A 23,287-nucleotide genomic window follows, 5' to 3' on the forward strand; every position below is an offset into this window, starting at 1 on the left:
AGATGACTTCCTGCACCTAATGCAACATGAAAACTACATAAAGAGTTGTTATACCACACTGGTTAGGGAGCAATGACAAGGAACTCTGTGCATGTTTAGTGTTGATGCAGACACTGGAGGTGGTTGTCTACTGCACAGACACAGAACCAGTGATATGATGGAGGTCTTACTGTAGTAAGGATGCCACTGGCAGCATCTGCCAGAAACTGGGGGTAAGGGGATGGGCCAAATCTGCTGTGTGCTCTGGACATACTTTGGTATCTGTTCTCATTCTTTACCATAGATTCCTTGAATGCTTTATTGATTTTTAACTTAGTAATGATTAGGATAATTTTTTTAAAAATACGTTCCTCTTTCTAAGTGAGACATTACTGCTGAGCAAGCGCTCCACATATTCCTGATACAAGAATGTGGTATTCCTGAGGTCCTTCTGCTATGGCAGGACATAGCAACTCCAGCTACACCATGAGCCAAGGTGCCTTGGGTCATCTTAGCCCTGCTGGCAATGCCGAGGATCCCAAGGGGGCACTCAGCGCTCCTTCATGCCTCTGTGAACCGAGGGAGCCTGTTAGCAAGGCTGGGATGTATTTCACAGGCCGGGTCTTCTCTCATTAACTTTCCTTGAAAGCATGTAATTCATCAGTGTGTGTGTGTGTGTGTGTGTGTGTGTGTGTGTGTGTGTGTGTGTGTGAGGGGCATGCTTCTATTTTCTGTGCAATGAAAATACTTGTCTCTTAATTAATTACCTCAAGTTCACACACTATTAATGATCAATATTCTGGGCTTTCTGGCTAATTGAACTGAATGACTTCTCTTCTCTGAAGGAAAACAATTGTTTGAATAATGTGTTCATTGCTCACTGGGCTGAGATGTGAGGATCCCCTTATACATGACATCAACCCTCCCGACATCACTATTCCCACTGTGAGGACCCCCTTATACATGACATCAACCCTCCCGACATCACTATTCCCACTGTGAGGACCCCCTTATACATGACATCAACCCTCCCGACATCACTATTCCCACTGTGAGGACCCCCTTATACATGACATCAACCCTCCCGACATCACTATTCCCACTGTGAGGACCCCCTTATACATGACATCAACCCTCCCGACATCACTATTCCCACTGTGCTCATTGGCTTTGAAAAGGAAGGATCAGGTCTTTTATGTCTGGGAAATCACTTAAGTCGTAGATTGTAAGGTTCTCTCTGACTGCCTGTATAAGGGCCCAGAGAGAGATTGCCGGCACGGTGTGTGTGTGTTTGGTGTGCATATGTGGGCTATGCATGTGTGCTCACATGTGTGTGATATGTGTGTGTGCATGAGCATATCTGCATGTGTGTATGTGTGTGGGGTGTGTGTGGTGGCGTATGTATGGTGTGTGTATGTGTGTGGGGGGGCGTATGTGTATGGTGTGTGTCTGTGTGTGGTATGTGTATGCTTGTGTGTGGTGGTGTGTGTGTTCATGTGTGGACTGTATGATGTGTGGGGTGTGTGTATGGGTGGGTTGTGTTTGCGCATGTGTGTGTGTGGTGTATGTTCTCGCATGTGTGTATGGATGTGTGTGGTGTGTGTGTGCATATGTGTGCATGCATGGATGTGTGGTGTATGTTCTCGCATGTGTGTGTTGTGTGTGTGTATCTGCATATGTATTTTTAGCATTTATTGAGCAACCATGCACTTCAGCAGCAAAACTAGCAAGAAGAGCAATGCACATTTAGTTTTGGGATTAAATATATGTAGTTCTTGTTCAATTGGGAAAGCCATTCCCTGATCCCTCATCCTAAATTGACTTTAACCTTCTCATTGAATCTCAGACGTCAGCAATCATCCTGCTGGTTCTAGGCAGTTCACTTGGTAAAGCACCAAAGTTCTAACAATGCTAGTTGTTACGTTTACTTGCAGGCACACTCGAGCAGAGGTCTGTGGTCATGCCTCTTTCAGGACACACCTTTGCCTTTGGAGAACTTTTACCAGACCGTACAGTCACATTAATAACATGCCTGCATCATTTAAGATACTATGTTCAATCTGCTATCATACTGTGTACTCATCTTGCTTGAACTGCCTTGGAGACAGCAGTGTAACCAATCTCACTATGCCTTAGATCCCCCCATATATATACATTTACAACCTGAGCTAACTGCATAGCTTCAATCTTAAATGATGTACTCACCTGTACCCCTAACTGGAGAACGTATTTGAGTTGTAACCATTTGCTGAAAATCGCCAACACGTTGGAAGCAACCTTAAATAAAAGATATTCCGTGAATGTTGGAAGCAAATGTGGATACGGCTTTATATTTTTTACATCTGTTTGCTGTTTTGCATGCTATTCTGGGTCATTTGGGGTCAAAAAGGTATATTCTTCCCTTGTTAACTCTGTTGAAGATTTCTGTAGAAAAATATTCCTCATTCCTTCCCCCACTATGTTTTCTGTACTGTTCAGCAAATATAGAACAAAGTCCTCTGTCAGGGACAGGTGACACAGATGGACCACCAACCACAGACTACAGAAGATCCAGGCAGCAGAGATGGACCATCAATCACAGACTAGGGAAGATACAGGGAGAAAAGTGAGGATTTCAAATTTAGGTTCACTCTCGGTCTTAATGACTCCAAGAGGAAGTCTCTTTTCATTCTTTGATGACATATTGATGAACTTTGGTGAATTTTTTATATCCTGGGTCCTCACCTTAATGCATTATTGAAGTAAACCTCAAATCTTTGACCTGGTATGTGTCATTTCAACCTAAAAAGCTCTTTTTATTATTTCTTCTCATCTGAAAAAAATAAGGTAAAGAAGAAACTAAGAAAGATATTCCAACACCATCAGCCTCTTACATGGGAGAGCATGCAAGTGCATACATGAGCATGTGCATGCACACACATGTCATACACACTCAGATGCCATTTATTATATTTTTCAGCTCCAAATTTTTGTTCAGTTATATTGGACAATTCTAGTCTTTGTGTTGATATTCTAATTTTATTCATTTTTTAAATTTCACTTGACACCTTTAGCTTTTTATGCATTTCTTAGAAGGTAGAGTCTCATGGTACTTGGCTGGCTTTGAATTTGCTGTGTAGACTTGGATGACCTGGATCTTATGATTCTCCCTGTCTCTACTCCCCAGTGTTAGGGTAACAGAATGCCACCACACTTGGTTTATACAGGACTGGGGGGTGGGTGGGCTTGAACCCAAATTTTCATGTATGCAAGGCAACATGCCACATCTCCAGGCATGTTTTGCAGACAGACTTTCCGAGGCACTCCTTTGTTGATTAGCTGGGTGTGCTTGACTTTAAAGGTCAGCTTGAGACAGGAGCCTTAGTAAGTGTGAATCTGCTTGATCGTATGTACGGCATTTTCAGTTTCCTGGTGTGCATGGCTGCTTTTGAAGAGCTTACATTCCTAAGGAGAGAACGTTCCTTGTAAAGGTTTAAGTGGGCATGGGGACAGAGAGATGGGGAATGGAAGAGGGTCGTGGGTGGGATAACTTAAAGTGGGGATGTATGAAGAAGTCTAATGGAAATCTACTAGTTTATAAATTAATAAACATACTATATATATACACACACATATATACTACATAACGTTTTAGTCTAAACAGAAGTACCCTGTGTAGCAGGCCTTCTTTGGGGGCATCAATGAGCTCGCAAATAAAGTCACAAAGACTTAATATTAGTTACGAATGCTCGGCCTTTTTTATGCTTGTCTAGTTCTTATAACTTCATCTAACCTGTTTCTCTTCATCTATGTTTTGCCTTGGGACTCTTTACCTTCTTTTCATTATGCATGCCTTACTTTCAATGCTTCCTCCATGTCTGGCTGACTGGTGGCTGACTGGTCCCAGGCAGCTCCCTCATTGTCTCAAACATAAATTGTTCCTACTATTTATTCTATCTGTCAGACCCGCCTACCCCTTTACTGCCTAACTATTGGCCAGTCAGCTTTTTATTAGACCAATCAGGTGCCTTAGGCAGGCAAATCAACACGTCTTTACATCATTGAACCAATGCAACATAAACAAATGTAACACATCTTGTTAAATTTGTCACCACAACTCTGCATGGGTAGGGTAGCAATGCTGCTCTCAGAAGACATGGATTATTAAATTAAAATCTCAGTGCCAGTCACAGGATATTTCCCTTTATGTTATTGTTGAGGGAGGCTCTTGGAGGGACACAAAAATAACACAGGCTGCTGATATTGTTCTGGGTTGTCCACCAAAACTAGTTGATAAGACCGTATTACTGAAGACACCATGCACTCTGAATGCAGGCTATACAGAAATCAACCTTGACTGACCAGGAAACCATTTTTTTTTCTGCTAGGGAACATTCTTTGTACACTGTAAATATGTATTGTTCACATTGTTAATAAAAAGCTGATTGGATGATAGCTGGGCAGGAAGAGATTGGGGGACACAGCCTGACACAAAGAATGAATGCTGGGAAGAAGAAGGTCAGAGTCAAAGGAGTCTCCAGCAGATGCAGAGAGAAGCAAGATGGGCATGCTGTACTGAGAAAAGGTACCAAGTCATGTGACAAAGCATAGCTAAGAAATATGAGTTTATTTAAATGTAAGAGTTAGCTAGTAACAAGCCTGAGCTACTGGCTGAGTGTTTATAATTAATATTGTGTCTCCATGTAGATTATTTGGGAACTGGCAGGTGGGAAAGAAATGTCCGCCAACATTTTCCTGGTTGCTGGCTTACATAGTGACCAAAGGAGCTATGCAGAATTGCTGGGGGAGAAAAGATATCTACAGCCCCAACTGACATTATATCTTGCATGCAACAATACTGACCTTCTTTGAAGACTGTGCCTACTGTTTGCAATAGTGGCCTGACTATTATGGGAGTAACCAGCTGCTTTCCAGATGGATTTGAGGCCTGTGTCACAGGAGAGTCTACATATCCTATACCATAGACCTGCTCAAAAGTCCATGACTGGGGAGATGATGGGCCCTGGATGGGCAGAGTACCCATTGTGGCTATGATGACTGGTCCCACTGCAAACAGCCTTCTAAATATTTATGCTCACATCCTAGGATCTGTGAGATCTCAACTCTGGTTAGAGAAGCTTTTTCTTACAGTGGGCGGTGGTTTATGCGGAGAATCATAACTGGTCGAGGTACCAAGTGTAGGTAGCTGCGAGTGCTTAGCTGTGGGTGAGCTCTTTATGTTAACTTCCTCCCATCTGTGGCTCAGGGAGCATTTGCGGAAGACCAGGTGGTGTGAGTGTACGAGCAGGATGGATGGGGAGAAGGGCAGTGGAAAGCTGACTTCTGGATGTGACATGATTGTAGCACAGATCAACTCAGGGGCTGTGGTCGCCTGCACAAGGCCGGTGCAATATCAAGTCAGTATGAACTGTAGCATGGGGGCTGGAGAGATGGCTCAGAGGTTAAGAGCATTGCCTGCTCTTCCAAAGGTCCTGAGTTCAATTCCCAGCAACCACATGGTGGCTCACAACCATCTGTAATGAGGTCTGGTGCCCTCTTTTGGCCTGCAGGCATACACACAGAAAGAATATTGTATACATAGTAAATAAATAAATATTTTTTTTAAAAAAAAATAACTGCAGCATGGGCGGCAGAGGGACCTGGGAGCACTCACTCCTGGGCATAGGAGCTGGCAGTTGGGGACAGGCATGAAGAGAGGTAGAAGTCACTGGATGCAGGGGGTTATTAATAACAGAAACACAGGCAGGTCATGGAGATAGGAAGGAGAAATCTCTAGAGGAAGGTGGAGGGAGGCAGTGGTGGACTGATACACTGCACACAGGCATACAATTTCAAAGATGAAATAAAAATATTATTTAAAAAAGACTCGGTAAAGACTGCAAGCTTATACATCTAGACCACCCTCTCTTTAAAAAAAGAGTAAAAGGAAGTTTTTAAAATATTAACAGTAAGGATTGCTGAATCCTACAATTAGGTACAATGGTTTAATTTGTTATCACCTTTTACAGTCTCCAAATTACTCAAAATAAGTATAGGCACACGTACTTTTCGTTTATATCTCCTTATTCACTGTGACAAAACAAAAGCCTGTGTGCATACATGTGTGTGTATATATGTATGTCCATGTCTGCGTGCATGTGTGTGCGAGTGTCTGTGTATGTGTACATGCATGTGTGTGCATGCATGTGTGCATATACATGTCTGTGTCTGTGTGTATATATGTGCGACTGTCTGTGTATGTGTGTGAGTGTCTGTGTATGTGTGAGAGTGTCTGTGTGTGTGCATGTGTGTGTATAGATGTATGTCTATGTCTCCATGTATATGTGTGCAAGTGTCTGTGTATATGTGTGTGTGTGCATGTGTATATGCATGCTTATGTGAATGTGTATATGTGTGTGAATATGTGTGAGAGTTTATGTGTATGTATGTGTATATGTGTGTGTTTCTTTTTACATGATTGATAACTACAGGCACAGAGTAGATTATTTGAACAAGGTCCTTGCAAGGTTTGGCTTTCCCAGAAGTTCTATGTAAACACTCGGGCAGCAGAAGGGAGCACACTGGGACATGCCCAGAAATGTACCCAAAGACCTCTGAATCAGTTATGGGAGATGGGAGAGTCAACTCATGCTGTGGGACAATGGTCTGTACCCTGTCCCTTGTATTCTTTTTAATGAAATGCTCATTGGCCGGTAGCCAGGCGGGAAGTATAGTCAGGGCGACCAGGCAGGAAATTGGGGTGGGGCGACGGGAACAGGAGAATTCTGGGAAGAAGAAAGGTCAGCCTGCAGTCATTGCCCAGACACAGAGGAAGCAAGATGAGAACGCCTTGCTGATGAAAGATACCAAGCCACATGGCTAACACAGACACGAATTATGGGCTAATATAAGTTATAAGAGTTATAAAAAGCCTGTGTTAATAGGCCAACCAGTTTATAACTAATGTAGACCTCTGTGTGATTTCTTTGGGGCCGAATGGCTGCGGGACCGGGCGGGACAGAAGCCTCAGTCAACAGACTCATAGAACTTCTCTAGTCAGTTTGACCTGCAGAAGCATGCTAATTATTTAATGTCTCAGGCAATCTTCTTCTACTTTCCCTTCCTTTAGACCAGCCATTCATTTATATGTATACAGGTGTCTTATCTGATTATGTCTGTGCACCATGTGTGTGCCTGGTACCCTCAAAGGTCAGAAGAGGGTATTTGAATCTCCTAAGACTGGAGTTACAGATGGTTATGAGCTGCCATGTTGGTGTTGGGAATAGAATCTGGGTCTTCTGGAAGAGAGGTCTTTGTGCTTAACCAACCGAGCCATCTTGCCAGCTCCCATACCAAGAGCTCCCAAGAAATCTCCCTAATGCGTCTATCCTGACGCTCCCTTGTCTGTAACGGTGCCTGTGAGCAGGGTTCTTGGGCACGTCTGTTCTCCACAGGAAATGGTGCGGGGTGAGCACAGAAGACACACACGTGTTCTAGGCAGACTGTGTCCTTGTGATACGGTAGGTGCCGTTAGACACAGGAGAAGAGCATGGTTTTCAGTTCTCCACAAGACAAGAGTCGCACTGTCCACGGCTCAACTAAATGCCTACATGACAAAGGGCAAATAGACATATTTTTCTTAAATGTCTTCTATGTCTCCTTTGGTGTCATGTGTTCGTTTTTATTACTGTTGTTCCTCTAGGTGACTGTTTCATGGTGACCACTGTAAATGGAGACTGTGCCTTCATTTCCTGGCTTCCCAGACCCAAATAATCACACAGAAATTATATTAATTACAACACTGGCCAACAGCTTAGGCTTATTCCTATCTAGCTCTTTTATCTTAAATTAACCCATTTCTATTAATCTGTGTATTGCCACGAGGCTCTGGTTTACGGGCAAGGTTCCGGCGTCTTTCTCCTTCTGCAGCTACATGGCGTCTGCCTGACTTTGCCTCCTTTCCTCCTCTATCTCTGCTTGGAGTCCCCGCCTTGCTAATCTCTGCCCTGCCATAGGCCAAAGCAGCTTCTTTATTCATCGATGGTAATAAGACACATACACAGCATACAGAGGGGAATCCCGAGAGGAATCCCACCGCAGGCCACCACACCTCTGCATGCTACTGGCTCCAGAAGAGAAGGAGCGCAGCAGAGTGTAAGGTAATTAGGTGAGAAAACAGCTTCTTTAATCTCTCATGAAAACACCTTTTACTTCATGTGTGCACGTGGCCCTTCTTCCACTGGACAGTCCGACATAGCAAAGGGGCATCCTAGCCAGGGCCACCTTGTGCTTTGTTTTAATGGCGGCTGATATGCCATGCTCCCTGGGAGCCATTCTGATGGCAGCCGCTAGGACATTTCCCGAGTGACTATATCCTGATCTCAGGAGACAGACTTTTCTACCTAAAAAAGAGACCCACTGGACGCTAACATTTTCAAATGATGGAAACCGCTAAAAGGAGCCCCAGAGGATCGGTCCCCTGGCAGACAGTCTCTAGTAGGAGAGCTACTGTCTCCTTTGGATCTGCATAAAGGCAGAGAGAAGAGTCCTCTGTAGCTGTCCCTAAGTTCCGCGATTCCACTGCTCAGAGAAAACTGGCCCACAGATCTCGTTTGTCTCTGAACTGAGCACGCCATTCCAGCAGGGATCACTCTGCCTTGGTGATTCTGATTCCTTCCTTGTCTTTCCCAGGACCCATTCACCTTTGGCCCAGTTCAGCTCCAGCTCCAAAGACCTGTGTTTTAAGGAAGACACGCCTCTGCTCTGGAATTCCTCACAGGAGAAAAGGTGAGTTCTTGGTCCTGTTTATGAAATGGTTAACTTTCTGGAAAATATCTGTGGCCCTGCGTATTGGTTGTCCCACGGATGATGGAGAATTCTTCCTGAGATAAGAACTTTGACTTGGCATGTTGGCTTTCTGCCAGATCCTCGAGAGTCCATTATGGTGGACACTTGTGGCTTGTGATCGCGCACCGTGGTTTGTGAATTTTCAAGAGGCTTTGGGCATAACCCTGAAATGATGACCTCACACAAGTGCACGCCCATGCGTGCACACGATTCTGACAGGCTACCTCCTTGATCCGTAGGCTTAACCTTTCTCCGTAGGAATATCGCTTAATTCTCTTACTCCTTTCCTAAGAACAGCTGAAAGCAAACATTCCACACATTGCTTTAGTTATTTCTCTTGAATTACTTGCTCAACTATTAAGAGCTGTCGCCTTTCAAATGTGCGGTTCACTACAAGACCAACACACAAGCATTTGTCCGGCTCCTGGGGTACACAGACTTGACTTGGGTGTTGGTGGGGCTCATGCTGAAGGCCAGATCAAGCTGAAGCCAAAACTCAAGGCAACTTTGCTTACGAGATATTTTTTTCTTTTCTTCTGCATGAAGTAAATTAAGATAGAGGTGGTGGGCTTACCTGGCAATCAACTCTGTGAGCTCCAATAATGACCAGCCCGGTAAGAGAAGCTCACTGGTGCAAATGACACAAGTTTCCTGGGGTAACAGTAACTTTCTGTTTAAGTTTAAGGCCTACTCCACAGGAGAGGAGCATACCTGGTATTGTAAGCCTGGCCAAGACCCCGTGACTGGAGTGGTCATACACACCCTACTCCAGTCATTTGGCTAAAAACAGACACAGCCTCCAACTGCCTTCTAAAAACTTATCCTTCGACCCGGGGGTTACTGTGGTTTCCACCTCACATCAGAAGCTTCTTTTATAGAATAAATGAGGATTTCATACAATGCAATTTGATCCCATTCTCCTCCTTTCTCCCAGAATTCCTCAGATCCACAGTCTCTTCCTTACCTACTCATTTTTTTTTCTTCATTAAAAACAACCCAACATCAACAACCCACTGAGTCCAGTTTGTGCTGCCCAAACATTCCTGACTGTGTGACCATCCACAGAACACAGAGAAATCAGTCTGGTAAAGACTGGAAGCTTTGTCCCTACTGGCTAGCTTTCATGGTGCTGGAAAGTTCGATACACACTGCTAGAGGAGCAAAGACGTCAATCAATCTCACGCAGCGGTGAACCCCGAAAACTACTATAATGACCGCTCTAGCAAGAAAAACCAGTTAAAGCCTAGAATAAGTTGCTGTGGAGTGCTCAGTCACCAATGGGACTTCTCTGTGCCTCCCTCCTCCCAACATTCAGGGAGCATTATAGAAGAGGAAGGAATCAGTGGAGAACCATTTCAAAATACTGTCTCCTGGATGGTGCAGTACTATTGAAGTGACTCACGACAGTTTTGACTGCCTGCAGAAGATCTGCATAAGATCAAGCCAGTCTGTTTCCACATGGAGGAGGGAGGCTCATGAAGTTACAACTCTAGCTGAGAACTTTTGACAGTTGGTGGCTTCTGGGGGAAGAAGAGTCAGTTTTCTTAAGGGGCATGGCCTCTCACGGGTTGCCATGCTCCAGTGGATAGATCTACATCTATCAACACATGAGAAACAATAATTGGAATCAGTGGGCTATAAAGGAAAAATGATGATATAAAGTTAAAAGGGGGATTGTGGAGAGTTCTGAGAATTTGGAAGGTAAGTAGGCAGTAGATATGGTCAAAATACATTGTATACATAGCCAGGATTATTTCACAGAGAAACCTTGTCTTGAAAAACCAAGAAAAGAATACATTGTATACATGTGTGAAAGCTCCAAGAATGTATAAATAAAATAAAAACTTAAAAATTAAAGATTTTATTTGGCTGTAGGGAAACTTTTTTGTCTACTTTTTTTTTAATAACCACATTGCCTCTGTTACAATTTCAATTTGACTAATAGTTTATCACGAAAGCCTCAGCTGTTCTGTAATTTTACGGAAGGACCCATTTCAGAGCATCGGGGACAATGGCACAGGGTTGGAGCATGCACCACACCTGCTCTGACATGACAGTCACTCGTCACACGCGATGGTTCAGCTTCAGCCCTTCTGGTTGTGCTGGGGTTTCTGGAGCACACGGGGAGAACTCATTTCCACTCCTCAGAAAGCACCGATGCCCAGCACTACCTCACGTAGGACAGACAGCAATGGGCTTCTTTTCCTTAAAGAAAGCAGTTTCTTTTTTTATTTTTTTTTTTACAAGAAAATGGTTGTATTCTATTTTTTAGTTCCAGACAACTCACAAATACACTGCCTCTGTATGCAGATACACTCTGATGACTTCAGCTAAGAAAGCAGCTGACACTCTTCCCCCTTTTGGAAAGAAAGCAGTTTCTTTAATTAAGAAGCTACAGTTGTGTTTTTTCCCCAACAATGAAGAGGAAGATTATCCTATTCTTCACGGATGGACATTTCCCAGTCATAAAATCAACTGAAAGATAACTATTTCCAAAGTCACTTAGCGTGGTCACTACATTGTGATTAAGCCAACCTGGTGTCTAGCTCTAGGTTTTTCCTTAAGAATGAGATGATGATTATTATTTTTTTTATGTGAACAAGTCTTAAAACCATGATGGATTGAGAATCCCAGTGCCCAACTAAATGAAGGTCCGACACCGGATCTCGGCAATGGTTAATATTAAATTGTCATCACAAGAGCATTTTGTCGATTAATATCAAGGCTTTCTTTTGGTTTAACCTTTTAAGGGTCAAGTACATCCACCCTGAAGGCTCCCGAGCATTCAGCTGTTGGAGGAAGAGAGCCGCTTGTTGGTTCCTGGCCACTCAGCCCTGAAATAATCACACAGAAACTGTATTATTTAAAACACTGCTTGGACCATTAGCTCTAGCTTCTTATTGGCTAACTCTTACATATGAATTTAACCCCTTTCTAGTAATCTGTGTATCGCCATGTGACTGTGGCTTATGGGGTAAAGTTCCTACGTCCATCTCTGGAGGCTACATAGCTTCTCTCTGACTCTGCCTTCCATCTACCTTCTACAAGCCAGTTTCTTTATTCATTAACCAATAAAAGCAACACATAGACAGAAGGACCTCCTATGCCATTCAGCTATAAAGAAAATGAGGTGTTCCCACAAAATTTAGGTCAAAGTCTGCGATTCCTTTCCATTTGCCCTTGTAAACATAATCCCGCCTCGAACCTTTGTTAGCTGATGCTGACATTGTTCGTCCTCTTTGACACTGCCAAGGGCTGCTGTGTGGGAAAGCAGATGGACCATTTTCCTACAGTCCACTATGGGAAGAGGAAAACTGAACACAGATCGCCCTGCTGCAGGACTCGTGGAGTCCTAGTGACCACTCGCACACACTCAGAGAGAAGGCCATAGTGGAAGGAGCCTGGCCTGAGCCAGGGGCAGCTGCACTAGAAATCAACTAAACCAACTAAATCTCCTGCAGGCCTGCTATTTATTCTAAAGACCAAAACTTGAGTCAAAAGCCCTGTGACGTCAAGAAAGACATGTTGCCAGAAATACGAGACAATGCCACGATGTCTGTGGTCCTGTCTCATTGCTGGGACAAGATGCTTGACAAAGCAGCCTAAGGATGGAACAGGGTTCATTTCGCCTCACAGTACCATTCATCGTGGCTGCAAAGTCACAATGACAGGAACGTGGGGCGGCTGGTCACATTCACCTGTGGTCAAAAAGCAGAGAGAGATGAAGGCTGGAGCGCCGCCAGTGTCTCCTTTTTATTTAGCGGGGGATTCCAGTCCACTTAATGGGGCTGCCCACATTTGGGTGGCTTGTCCCGGCTTAATTAACCCAGTTGAGAACCTCTCCCATAGACATACTCAGAGATTTGTGGCCTAGGTGATACCAATTTCTTTTCAAGACCAGCACTGATTTAATCACATTTTGTACCTCACAGCTGGGGAGAAATCTTGTATTTGAGAGGGTGATAATATTTCAGGAAATATAGACATAGTTTTTTTCTTCTCCCTTTCCAGGTCACAATTCATGTCTGCTCATCGCCCAGAGTTCATAGCCACTGAAGATTCTTGGGAAAATGGCCTCACTGCCTGGGAACAAAGATGCGTGTTGGGCAAAGAGGTTGCGGATATGTCTATGTTGGCCTCCTCAGAGAAGGGGGGTCTTGCGGGCAGCGTCCACCTCAGAGTTCAGGTCTCCACACTGGGGTAGGTGGATGTGGAGATAGAGCTTCAGCAGCGGATAGGTGGCTGCAGGTGGCTTTCTGTTTGTCCTGAGGCCTTGCGCCGTCAGGCAGATTTCCTATTCAGGTTACACTTCTACTTCAACACTATCTACCCTTTCCGAGGCCACAGGAGACACATGGCTCAGCCCTGCAAAATCAGCAGGGTACCCGGCCAAGTCACAAGGAAGCCTGATGAGAAACCCAAGTGACCTGCATCTTCTGTTCATCCTAAGCAGGCATCTTCTTGACAAATCATTGCTTTAGGGATCCCTGTGGTGTTTTGGAATTTACCGCCTGGCAGAATTCAGTGGGCATGGATGAAGGAATGTGTACGGGAGGGCCAAGAGTCCCTTCCGGCCTCTGGAGCTGCCCACATAAGAGTGGCCAGATATTTTAGCTTATTTGTTGGCTTTCCTTCTTCACACGCACATTTATTTAAAGTTCTTCTTAGGTCAGTGTTTGAAAGCCCCGTTCCCAGGAAAGACAAGAGCTTGAGTGCTAAAGCCAGTAGTCCCCGTTAAGACTGGAAGTGGACGAGGGACAATGGCAGCGCTGTGTGCTGCTGTGCCGTTACCTCCTGGGACACGACCTCCCTCTACTCTGTTGCCCCCTAGGGGCTTACACAAAAATGATGTGGGCATGCCCAAGCTGAGCGAGAAAGTGCCACCAAGGTGTCCAGTACTGGTGCTGTGTCACTGTGTGTGTGGATTACTCTTTTCTGAAGATACCGGGAAGGCTGACGTCTCAGTGGGAGGCCTCAGTGTTTGCTCTATGCTCATAGAAACCCACGTCATTACCAAGCCAGCCGATCGATTCTCCCAACACTTGCAACAGTTACGCAGAGGGCTAGTGGCTAGAATCCTTTCATCTTGATCATGACCTGACTCTTTCTCATCTGTCCCCCTAAACACCCTAACCACTGGCAGCCTCTTTATCGTGACTGCTCTCAGCTCTCCTCTTAGGCCTAATAGATGCTTGGCTCACGGATCTGTTCTGAAATTATCCGAATCATAAAAGTATGTGTTCGGAGATCTGGCTACGCGGGTCACTCTAAGCATCGCTCTCCATCTGACTGTTCATAGTTTCAGAGGTTGGCATGGCACCGGCTGTCTCAGAGTGAGGTAACTTTCCATTCAGTGGTTTGAGCGTCTGTGATTCCTGCTTCAATGCTCTTTATACCACAGTGACTCAATAGATAGGGGTCATTTATCGGTGATAATGCAGTCAGAAGACAAAGGAGGGAAGAATGGCTCCTTACTTGGCAGCAAGTAAGGAAGACAGGAAGACACCAGGCAGCTTTCAAAGCAGTGACCCAAGCAAATCAAACACAGGGCTTCATCGGGGCAACAGTAGCACTGTCGCCAAGCAAGACTCATCTTACAAATGCCTGTGACTGGAGGTTCCTCTCCAGCATGGCACTTGGTTGTAGGTAGTCCACCAGAGATGGCCACTCACACTTTACAGCCAACCGAGAGTCTTTATTCTAGCCAGCCTGGACCAAAGCAAGTATTGGGGGTCCCAGGCTTGGCTCTGAGTGTCCAGAACATGAGGTTTGATTTGAAGGCAGAGACGAGGTCCTGGCATCTTGCTCTGCATCTTCATGGTGGCGGAGGGGCTTTGTGTAAGCAAGCAGTTCGACAGAAGCCAAGCTAAGCTGTTAGCTGCAGGGGGGTTGCCCAAATGGGCAAAGGTAAGTTAGCTCACATATTCTGACCTTGGGTTCCTAGACCAGAACTGGGTAATTTCCCATGGGAGTTTGCATCAAGGAGGTCAGATTCTAGTTTGGTTTGAAATGACAAGCATACAAGATGGAAGAACTTCTCTGGATTGTCTTGTCCTTCCATAACTTCAGGGGCATGCTTCCTTAACATCACCTGCTCAGCACACACGTCTAGACAAGGAACTCCCCTGGGCAGAGACTACAATAAAATATTTTGATTGTTAAGTTTGTTTTGCTCATCTCACCTGTCTTTGTGAGTGTCTGCTTCCTTATCGGTTTCTCAAAAAGACTTACCTGCAACCAAAAGCAACTTTAGAGGCATGTTTAGTCATTTGCTCACAGATGTCATAAACTTCAGCTTTCTGCAAGCATACATTACCCTGAAAGTACCTGTGGAGTGGCTAACTACAAGTCTGGATAGTACCAGGCATGAACGGCAAAGACATTTGCAAGAAACGTTTCATTCTGAATCGTCAGTTCTGCTGTCTGCCAGTTACATAAAGAAAAAAATAGTACCCCGAGGATACCTCAATTATATTTCATAGTTTTAAAAACAAATACTATTTAGATTCCCACTGAAGGAGGAGCTGTTGAAACACAATTTGGAAATGTGAAATGATTATTTGTTCAATTCATTTAGTCTAAGAGAATGCAAAAGAAAAGTTTACCATTTTCAAATTTCCAGAATGGTTTTCTAACAGATAGGGAACTTAGCTAGTGAACACAATAATAACAAGCTGTCCTATCTTATACTTCCTTCATATCTCAGGCAGACGCTGCTACCGTGCGTGGCTCAGGGTCCTCCTTTTCTCTTGCAGGTGCTGTGTGCGGTGGATGAAGGTCACGGGCTTGTTTGTTTTCGTGGTGGTGTGTTCTGTGAGTACCAGTATCTCCCAGACCTGCTATCGGATCAGTGTGGGTGCTGGGGTCTTCCTGGGTGGACACAGCACTTGTGTGCTTTGGGATGGATGGCAGAAGGACCTGAGGCCTGGGACCTCCTGTTAGCACCAACTGCAGAGTTTCTGGACCTGAGGCCTGGGACCTCCTGTTAGCACTGACTGCCTGAGCTTCTGGACCTGAGGCCTGGGACCTCCTGTTAGCACCAACTGCAGAGTTTCTGGACCTGAGGCCTGGGACCTCCTGTTAGAGCTGACTGCAGAGTTTCTGACCTCTTTGAAGAAGATGCCGAGTGCGGATGCACATGGCAGGTTGAGGGGTGGTGAGGAAAGTCTGCCCTTAGCAGCACTGGTTGGGCTTCCGTGTGCAGGCAGGAGTCTGTGTATCTCTCTGGAAGAAGTAGTCAGTAAAAAATGGTGCATGTCATTCTTTCTGCCTGAATGGGGTACAGTCAGCCCCTAAGATCTGTGAGGGAGGGGCTCAGTGGTCCCCGACACCATGAAATGCAAACAGCGGTCTTGAACTTGGGAAGACCCACAGTTTCATTATGTTTCGGTTATTAATGTTCTCCTCTGTTTCCACTCACGCAACTGTGTGGTGCTGAAGCCTTTGCCGAGCAGAGATTGAGACTCAAAGGAGGGGGTCAGGGTTCACCAGCTTTCCCTCAGGCCCCAAAGGCAACTTGAGCTCAATCATTAGACTTCAAGCTTTTTAATTTGGGAAATGGACTTTCTTTTTTCTCTCTTGTAGACACATCTGAAAGAATTTGAGAAATTGCTTTGAATTTCCGTAGTATGGCATCTTATCATTAATTTCTTTAATCACTTGAATTTAATTAATAATGTTTTTTTTGCGATCTACACCAACAAGCTAGCAAAGGTCACGGAGGTATATTCCTCTGTTCTTTTAAGTAAGAAAATAACTCATATACACATCTGGCAGTCTAATTTGTGGCTGGGTATTTAGGGAATATCAAAGCAAAACTTGGAAGGGCGAGTCCTTAACTGAAAAGCATCAATAATCAAGGCTCACTGTAGCTAACCCAGGACAATGAATAAAAATATTTTTATGTTCTAATGCTATTAGGGTAAGCTGGTGAAATTTCTATACATAAACCACACCTCTGTTTCTAACAGTAGTCAGTTATATAGGCCCTATGGTGTTCATATTATAAATATTTAATTAAATATTTTTGATGGTTACAGATTTTATTCAGCCTGTATCCGGATCAAGGAAAGATCTGGCAGCTGTTGGCTGTGTCACCAATGGAAAACTACTGTATCCAAAGCATGCGTGGGGTAGCAGTCACCTGTCGCCGCCGACAGGCACAAGGCAAAGTCATTTAGAAACGATGATTCCCGTCAAAGGGTCAAGCACAGACGGTCAGAGCCAGTGTTCCTGGTACATGCACTGTTTCTTTTTTTAATATAAGATTTATTTATTATGTATACAGTATTCTGCCTACATATATCCTATAGGCCAGTAGAGGGCACCAGATCTCATTACAGATGGTTGTGAGCCACCATGTGGTTGCTGGGAATTGAACTCAGGACCTCTGGAAGAACAGTCAGTGCTCTTAACCTCTGAGCCATCTCTCCAGGCCCCCATGCACTGTTTCTTCAGGAGCTAGCTGGGGGACAGGGGGTCCAGGCTTCTCATCTGTCCTCTGTCCTGTGCCTCTGTCCACCCCATTCCTTAGCATTCCAGTACAGGTGATTCCTGGTGACTTGTCTTTGCATTCTGGGTCCTCCTTCTGGCTGTATCTTCTGTGTGGCTGCTGTGTTTTTTTTTTACATAATATTTTTATTGAATGTTTGGAGTTTCACATCATGAACCCTGATCACACTCACTTCCCAGGCCTCCCAGGTTTGCTCCCCTGCTCAGCTCTGCTGACCTCCTTCCCACAAAAAAAGAAGAAGAAAAACAAAACAAAATCAAGCCTAATTTGTGTTGCCCATCAACTCACGGGAGCATGGTCAAGCTCCCAGTAGCCAGACCCTTAAAGAAAATAGATGCCTTCTCTACCCCCATCCTCACCAGAAGTCATCAACTGTGGTGTCTTCCTCACAGTTTATAAGAGTTTTCTTTGAAGGCCTTCTGTCTAGGCTGTCACTTTTTTAGGGTGGGATAGGGATTATCATAGAAGCCTCTATGTCCCTCCTTCTCAACTGTGAGTCTACATTCATCCATACCACTGCAATGGTAGCTTCCTTTCCCTTTCTAGTTGTTGCTTTTGTCTCTTCATTTTCTCTTGCCTTGGAATCTTCTGTTGAAAACCATCGTTAGGATAGTTGGATACTGAGTCACACAGATTTTAAGGGTAGAGACAGACAACATCTTAGCCTCTGTATTACTTGGAGGGTTGAGGTAAACCTGATCAGAAGCCAGCTGGGTAGCGAGTGTTGGGAGCCCGGAGTGAACATGTGTGTTGTCTGACTTGAACATGGCCATGTCAAGGATTCCACTGTCTTAGACCCATGGGAATGGTGTGCAGATACTGAGTGTGTGTAAAAACTGGCAGCTATAGCTTCCTCTTCTCATATTTCCGCAACCCAATACTCCTCCCTACAGAGACCTCCCACTGAGATGAGCTAACTCCTCCCCCTCGTGCTGAACAGAATAAATGTACTGAGTTTCTGGGCTGTAGAGTTGGTGCCCTCTGCCTCAGCGAGCACAGCCCCCCTGATCCCAGCTTTTCTCTCTGTGTGTCTGTCTGTCTTTCTTCATTCCTGACTCCTCCAGTCAGGTTCCTGGGACCATGCCATGCAGGACGTGGTGAGTGGTGCCTTGAAACAGGGGCGCCTAACTTTGGGGAACCTGCACAGTCGGGCAAGGGGATGCTGCTGAGAGAAGCCTGCAAGTGAAGGTAGAGAGAAAGAGGAAGGGAAGAGGGGGCACAATTCCAAGTGCTGGGAGTATGATTGAATAGCCGGGCGGTGGTGGCGCATGCCTGTAATCCCAGCACTTGGGAGGTAGAGGCGGGCGGATCTCTGTGAGTTCGAGACCAGCCTGGTCACCAAGGGAGTTCCAGGACAGGCTCCAAAGCTACAGAGAAACCCTGTCTCGAAAAACCAAAAAAAAGTCAGGATTCTGGGAGATTCTCTCTCTCTCTCTCTCTCTCTCTCTCTCTCTCTCTCTCTCTCTCTCTCTCTCTTCCTTCCTTGGTTGAAAAAAAATTCAAGATTGTCCCCTGCTGTCTCCTCCCCCTGTTTCCTTCAATGCACTGGCTTCATCCTGGCCCCCAGCACTCAGATGCTGCTCTCCCTACCCTACCGCTGGGTGACTTCAAACCTCTCAGGCCCTGCACAATTGCTGGATCCTGTCTTCAGTGAGACTCACAGAAGGAGAGGGGTCAGAAGCAGGGGATGGGACTCAGTGCTGTGAGAACCAACAGTAAAATCCTTGTCACACGGGCGTCCTACACAGCTGGAGCAGTTTAGGGGGAGACTAGAAACCAACAGGTAAAGCCCTCTTACCCTCCCACCAGGGTGTGCCACGTCTATTCTAAAGCACCTCCACAAAGCTCTTCATTGACAGTCCTGTGTCTAGTCTCCCTCCACCAAGGGGCTCACGGCCTGTCCTGCCCAGTGGCCCATGTGTTTTGGGCAACACAGGTAGCAGGAAAGCTCATTTTCTGTTTTCTGGATGAAATTGCACATTTGGATGAAAGAAGAAAAAAGAAAAGATAGAAAGAGATGGGAGAGATGGGGACAGCCAGGCAGGAGGGCAGGGATGCTTCAGGGATGTAGGAGGAGGCCACTTGTTCATATCAGCCTCCCAGAACCAAAATAACCACACAGAAACTATATTAATTAAAACATTGCTTGGCCCATTAGCTCTAACTTCTTATTGGATAACTCTTCCATATTAATTTAACCCATCTCCATTAATCTGTGTATCGCCATGTGGCAGTGGCTTACCGGCAAAGATTAGGCATGTCTGACTCTGGCGGCAGCTCCATAGCGTCTCTCTGACTCCGCCCTTCTTCCTCCCAGCATTCAGTTTCATCTTCCCCATCTACCTAAGTTCTGCCCTATCAACAGGCCAAGGCAGTTTCTCTATTCATGAATGATAATTTCAGCACACAGAGGGGACTCCCACAACACAGGGATGTAGGACAATTATTGCTCCATGGGAGGCTGATTTCATTTTCACTGTGGGCTTCTCGGAACAAGTCCACCGTCACCACAGATTTCCGATGGCTCCTCTCCCAAGATGCTAGTCTCTAAATGCACAGGGAGGGTTTGTGTGGCCCTCTTGGGCCTTACTCCAGCTGGGGATGTGTGGGCTGCAGGAGGTGTAGTGAGATGCTCCACGGAGGGAGGTTCTGCTAGACTCGAAGAAGGGGCTGAAACAGCAGACGAATGTCTCCCTGCAGAAAATCCTCCAAGCACCCAGAGATAACGTGAAAAATATCTCTTTAGCGAGTGGTTGACCAACGCGCCCAGGTCAAGGAACCTCTGCCCTGAACACAGATCTTCCGTAACTTCCATAGCTTTGAGATATATCACATCACATCCTTAAATGGGCTTCTACACATATGTTGCTTTTAGGATCCTGTCCCCAAGTTATGTTTCAATCAATTAGACAGTTTTACAGAGACAACAACTCTCAGTTCTAGTCATTTTGAACAAATGGGGGATTTACAGAGCAGAGATAATGTAGGGGTAGCTGTTAACCGGCGTCTTCTGGCTTGCCTGGAAGAATTATGTTCTTTGTGATAGGGCACAGGGCTCAGTACCTAGCTCACAGCCAGGGCCGTATTCTCCGAACTGGCAGACAGAAGCATGCTTGAATGTCTAGTTTATTATTTTTGATTGTTTTTTTCCCCCTTCAGTTCTAGGATGTGGGTGAGGCGTGACTGTAATGATCTTAGCACTCGAGAAGCTCAGGCAGGACAGGACAATCTACTACACAGTGAGACCCTGTCTTAAAAACACCAGAACTAAGAAACAGACAAGGTGTGTTGGGGCGGAATGGGGTTCTGACCTCGGAGGGAAGTTCTTAGAAGAAAGAGAATTTAGCACAGCCCTTGTATTCTCCCTTCTTGACCTTTGCCAGCCTTCCTGGTTGGAGCTGAGGCCAGAGGCACGGGCCGTGTGCTGGGACAGGAAGGCCGCTGGGTTGGAGAGCCGCTCTCCCTCAGTTGGGGAATAACAAGGCTATGTCTTCCTTGTGAACATCTGCGTTCCCTGGTAGCAGTCAGGCTCTGTCAGCTCAGTAATTGCAGGGTTTATTTTAGAAACCTGTAATTGCAGGCACCTGAAGTCCTTTGTCCCCGAATTGTTGTCTGTGCTTGTTATGGGAGAGGGTGGTGGGGCTCCCAGGCCACTATGGAAAGGAGCAGAGGCCAGGGACCCTTTGTCCACAGGTTACTAGATTGACCTCCCCTTCCCTCCCTCTCTCCACCTCTCCCCTCGCCTTCCTTCTCAACACCTCCTCCTTGGTCTCCCTCTCTCTCTCCATGCTCCCTTCTGCCCCTCGGCACACCTTGAGCTGTGGCCAGAGCTACCAATGAACGTAGAGGAAAACCTTGTAGGGAATGAAGACAATTTTCTCCATTACCCTTTTAGGATCTCTGAACAGGACCCCATAAATTAGACAACAAAACACAGAACTCATGCGCGCGCGCGCACACACCCTCCCCCACACACACTATATATATATAAAACAAGTGTATATATCTATATAAATATACATACAAACACACACACATATATAAAAATTATTTTAAGACATTGACTCATATGATTGTGAAAGCTAAGAATTCCACCTGCAAGGCCCAGTGGAACTCAAAGGCCTGGGTGCTTGGGGTGCCAGTGGTAGGTGGTGTTCCAGTCTAACATCAAAGGCCTGTGCCTAGAGAAGGAGATGAAGATTGGGTTCACTAGCGAGCAAGTGGACTGCCTCCCCTCAGGGACCTCATCCATCTGGATTTGTGGGTTGGATGAGATCTGATGTGTTGGGGAGGGCACTTAGCTTCATTAAGTCCACCCGTTTAAAGGTTAATTTCTTTCAGAAACACTGTCCTCAGAGCAATAAGAGAAGGCAGTCCCGACTGTCCTGGAGCTCACTCTGTAGACCAGGCTGGCCACAAACCCACCAAGATCCGGCTTCCTCTGCCTTCTGAGTGCTGGGATTAAAGGCGTGCGCCACTACACTCAGCTGCCCCTTTAATGTTTGTGTTCTCCCTTTGAGTGACTACCGGAGGGTGTTTTTACATCACCTGGTCACCCCCCCCCCAACTACTGCTTTACAACCCCTCCCAAAGACTCATGCACTATTTTGAGAGATTGTGGAATCTTTGAGGGGTGTGACCTACTGTAGGCAGTGGATCAGTGGAGCGGGCCTTGAGGGTTATAGCCCAGCCTTTTTGGCCCCAGCTTCTCTTCCAGAATGTTCTCACTGCAATGGAACCACCTGCCTTCCCCAGCATGAAGACTAGGTCTTCTCAAAATGACAGCCAGACTGAATTTTTTCTGTTCTCGAGTTTGTTCTTGTCAGGTATTTGAGCATTCGTAGAAGAAGAATAACGGCTTCACCCGAGGTCAAAGGCTTTGTTTTACCAGGCAGTAGATAGATAAAAGCTCAAATCCGGGAGAGATGCCCGCTGCTCTTCTGAGATTTGCCTCTAGGTGGCACTGTTCTACTTTCTGTCGTCTTCAAGGCCTATTTCTTCTGAGTAGGGCTTGGGGAAAAGACCAGGACAGGAACGGTTTCAGGCTAGCCGAGCAACAGGGTCTCTTGGACCTTTTCTTTGTAAATTTTGTTCCATGTGTGACTTCCATATTCGGTTTGTTCCTTCTAAACCCAAGTGTCGAGCAGTGTGGGGCAGCCGTCATACAGATCACAGGGCTCACCCAACATTTCCTTTACTTTAAAAGCAGTATGTCTTGAACATTAAAAAAATAAAAATAAAATAAAAAGAAAAGAAGCCATTTACTGAAAGACGTTCACCAGCACGCAAAGGGAACCCCGTAGCTACCCTCCCTCCAAAAAACCAGCTGCACTTCTAGGGGCCGAAGGCACCAACCGTTAGTAAATCCTGAACCCAGCAAACTCTTTCTGAAGGTTTTGGAGACCTGGCTCAAAATGCCTGGGCTAGTTGTCCTGAACAGTCGGCTGTCGCTCTTACACACTCCATGGTACTGGGACCTGGCAGCAGAGGTGGGAGGTTCTGAGGGTCAAGGCAGCTGAGGAACATGGGCTCTTATGTTGTACAACACACAAGCAGGGATGTAGGAGTTGAGGGGAAGAGGGGGCTGGGCCCACCCAGTGCCCTGGGAAGGATTGTGAAGTGGGAGCGGCCTCTTATCCTGACCCTTCTCGTTTGCTGTGGACATTGTTGATTTTCGCCAGTTTCAGAGTGCTTTTAAACCTCCTTGTGGTTTCTCAGCTTGCAAGCAGGGGTTTGAGACCCTGTGACTTAGATGAGCGCATGTGTTAGTTCATTTATAAGAGAATCTGGCCTTACACGGGCGCGTGAACTTGGACGGGAATTTTATGCTAGCTGTAACGGGGAGCAAGAAGACAGTCGTGAGCACTGCGTAGATAGCATTCAGAACTCAAGCAACAGATGTTCAGCATGCTGGAGCTGCCTAAAACCAATCGGATGTGTCTTTTTTTTTTTTTCTCTATTGTATTTTTT

The 23,287-nt window shown here is 45.7% G+C and overlaps 1 protein-coding gene across 2 annotated transcripts in view; it reads left to right on the forward strand.

The window, feature by feature from the left end:
- Positions 1-23,287, forward strand: part of Oca2 (OCA2 melanosomal transmembrane protein) — a 200,681-nt gene that overhangs the window by 6,634 nt on the left and 170,760 nt on the right. Inside the window, exons 2-5 of one of the 2 annotated variants that reach the window (XM_005357815.2) lie at positions 8,650-8,745; positions 12,817-13,005; positions 15,561-15,618; positions 16,845-16,917. In XM_005357815.2, the coding sequence (XP_005357872.1) occupies positions 8,650-8,745; positions 12,817-13,005; positions 15,561-15,618; positions 16,845-16,917 (416 nt within the window). The remainder of the gene's footprint in view (positions 1-8,649; positions 8,746-12,816; positions 13,006-15,560; positions 15,619-16,844; positions 16,918-23,287) is intronic. The other variant, XM_026784368.1, reaches the window with a different exon arrangement.

This window comes from Microtus ochrogaster, chromosome 22, assembly GCF_000317375.1.
Source record: "Microtus ochrogaster isolate Prairie Vole_2 chromosome 22, MicOch1.0, whole genome shotgun sequence".
NCBI lineage: Eukaryota > Metazoa > Chordata > Mammalia > Rodentia > Cricetidae > Microtus > Microtus ochrogaster.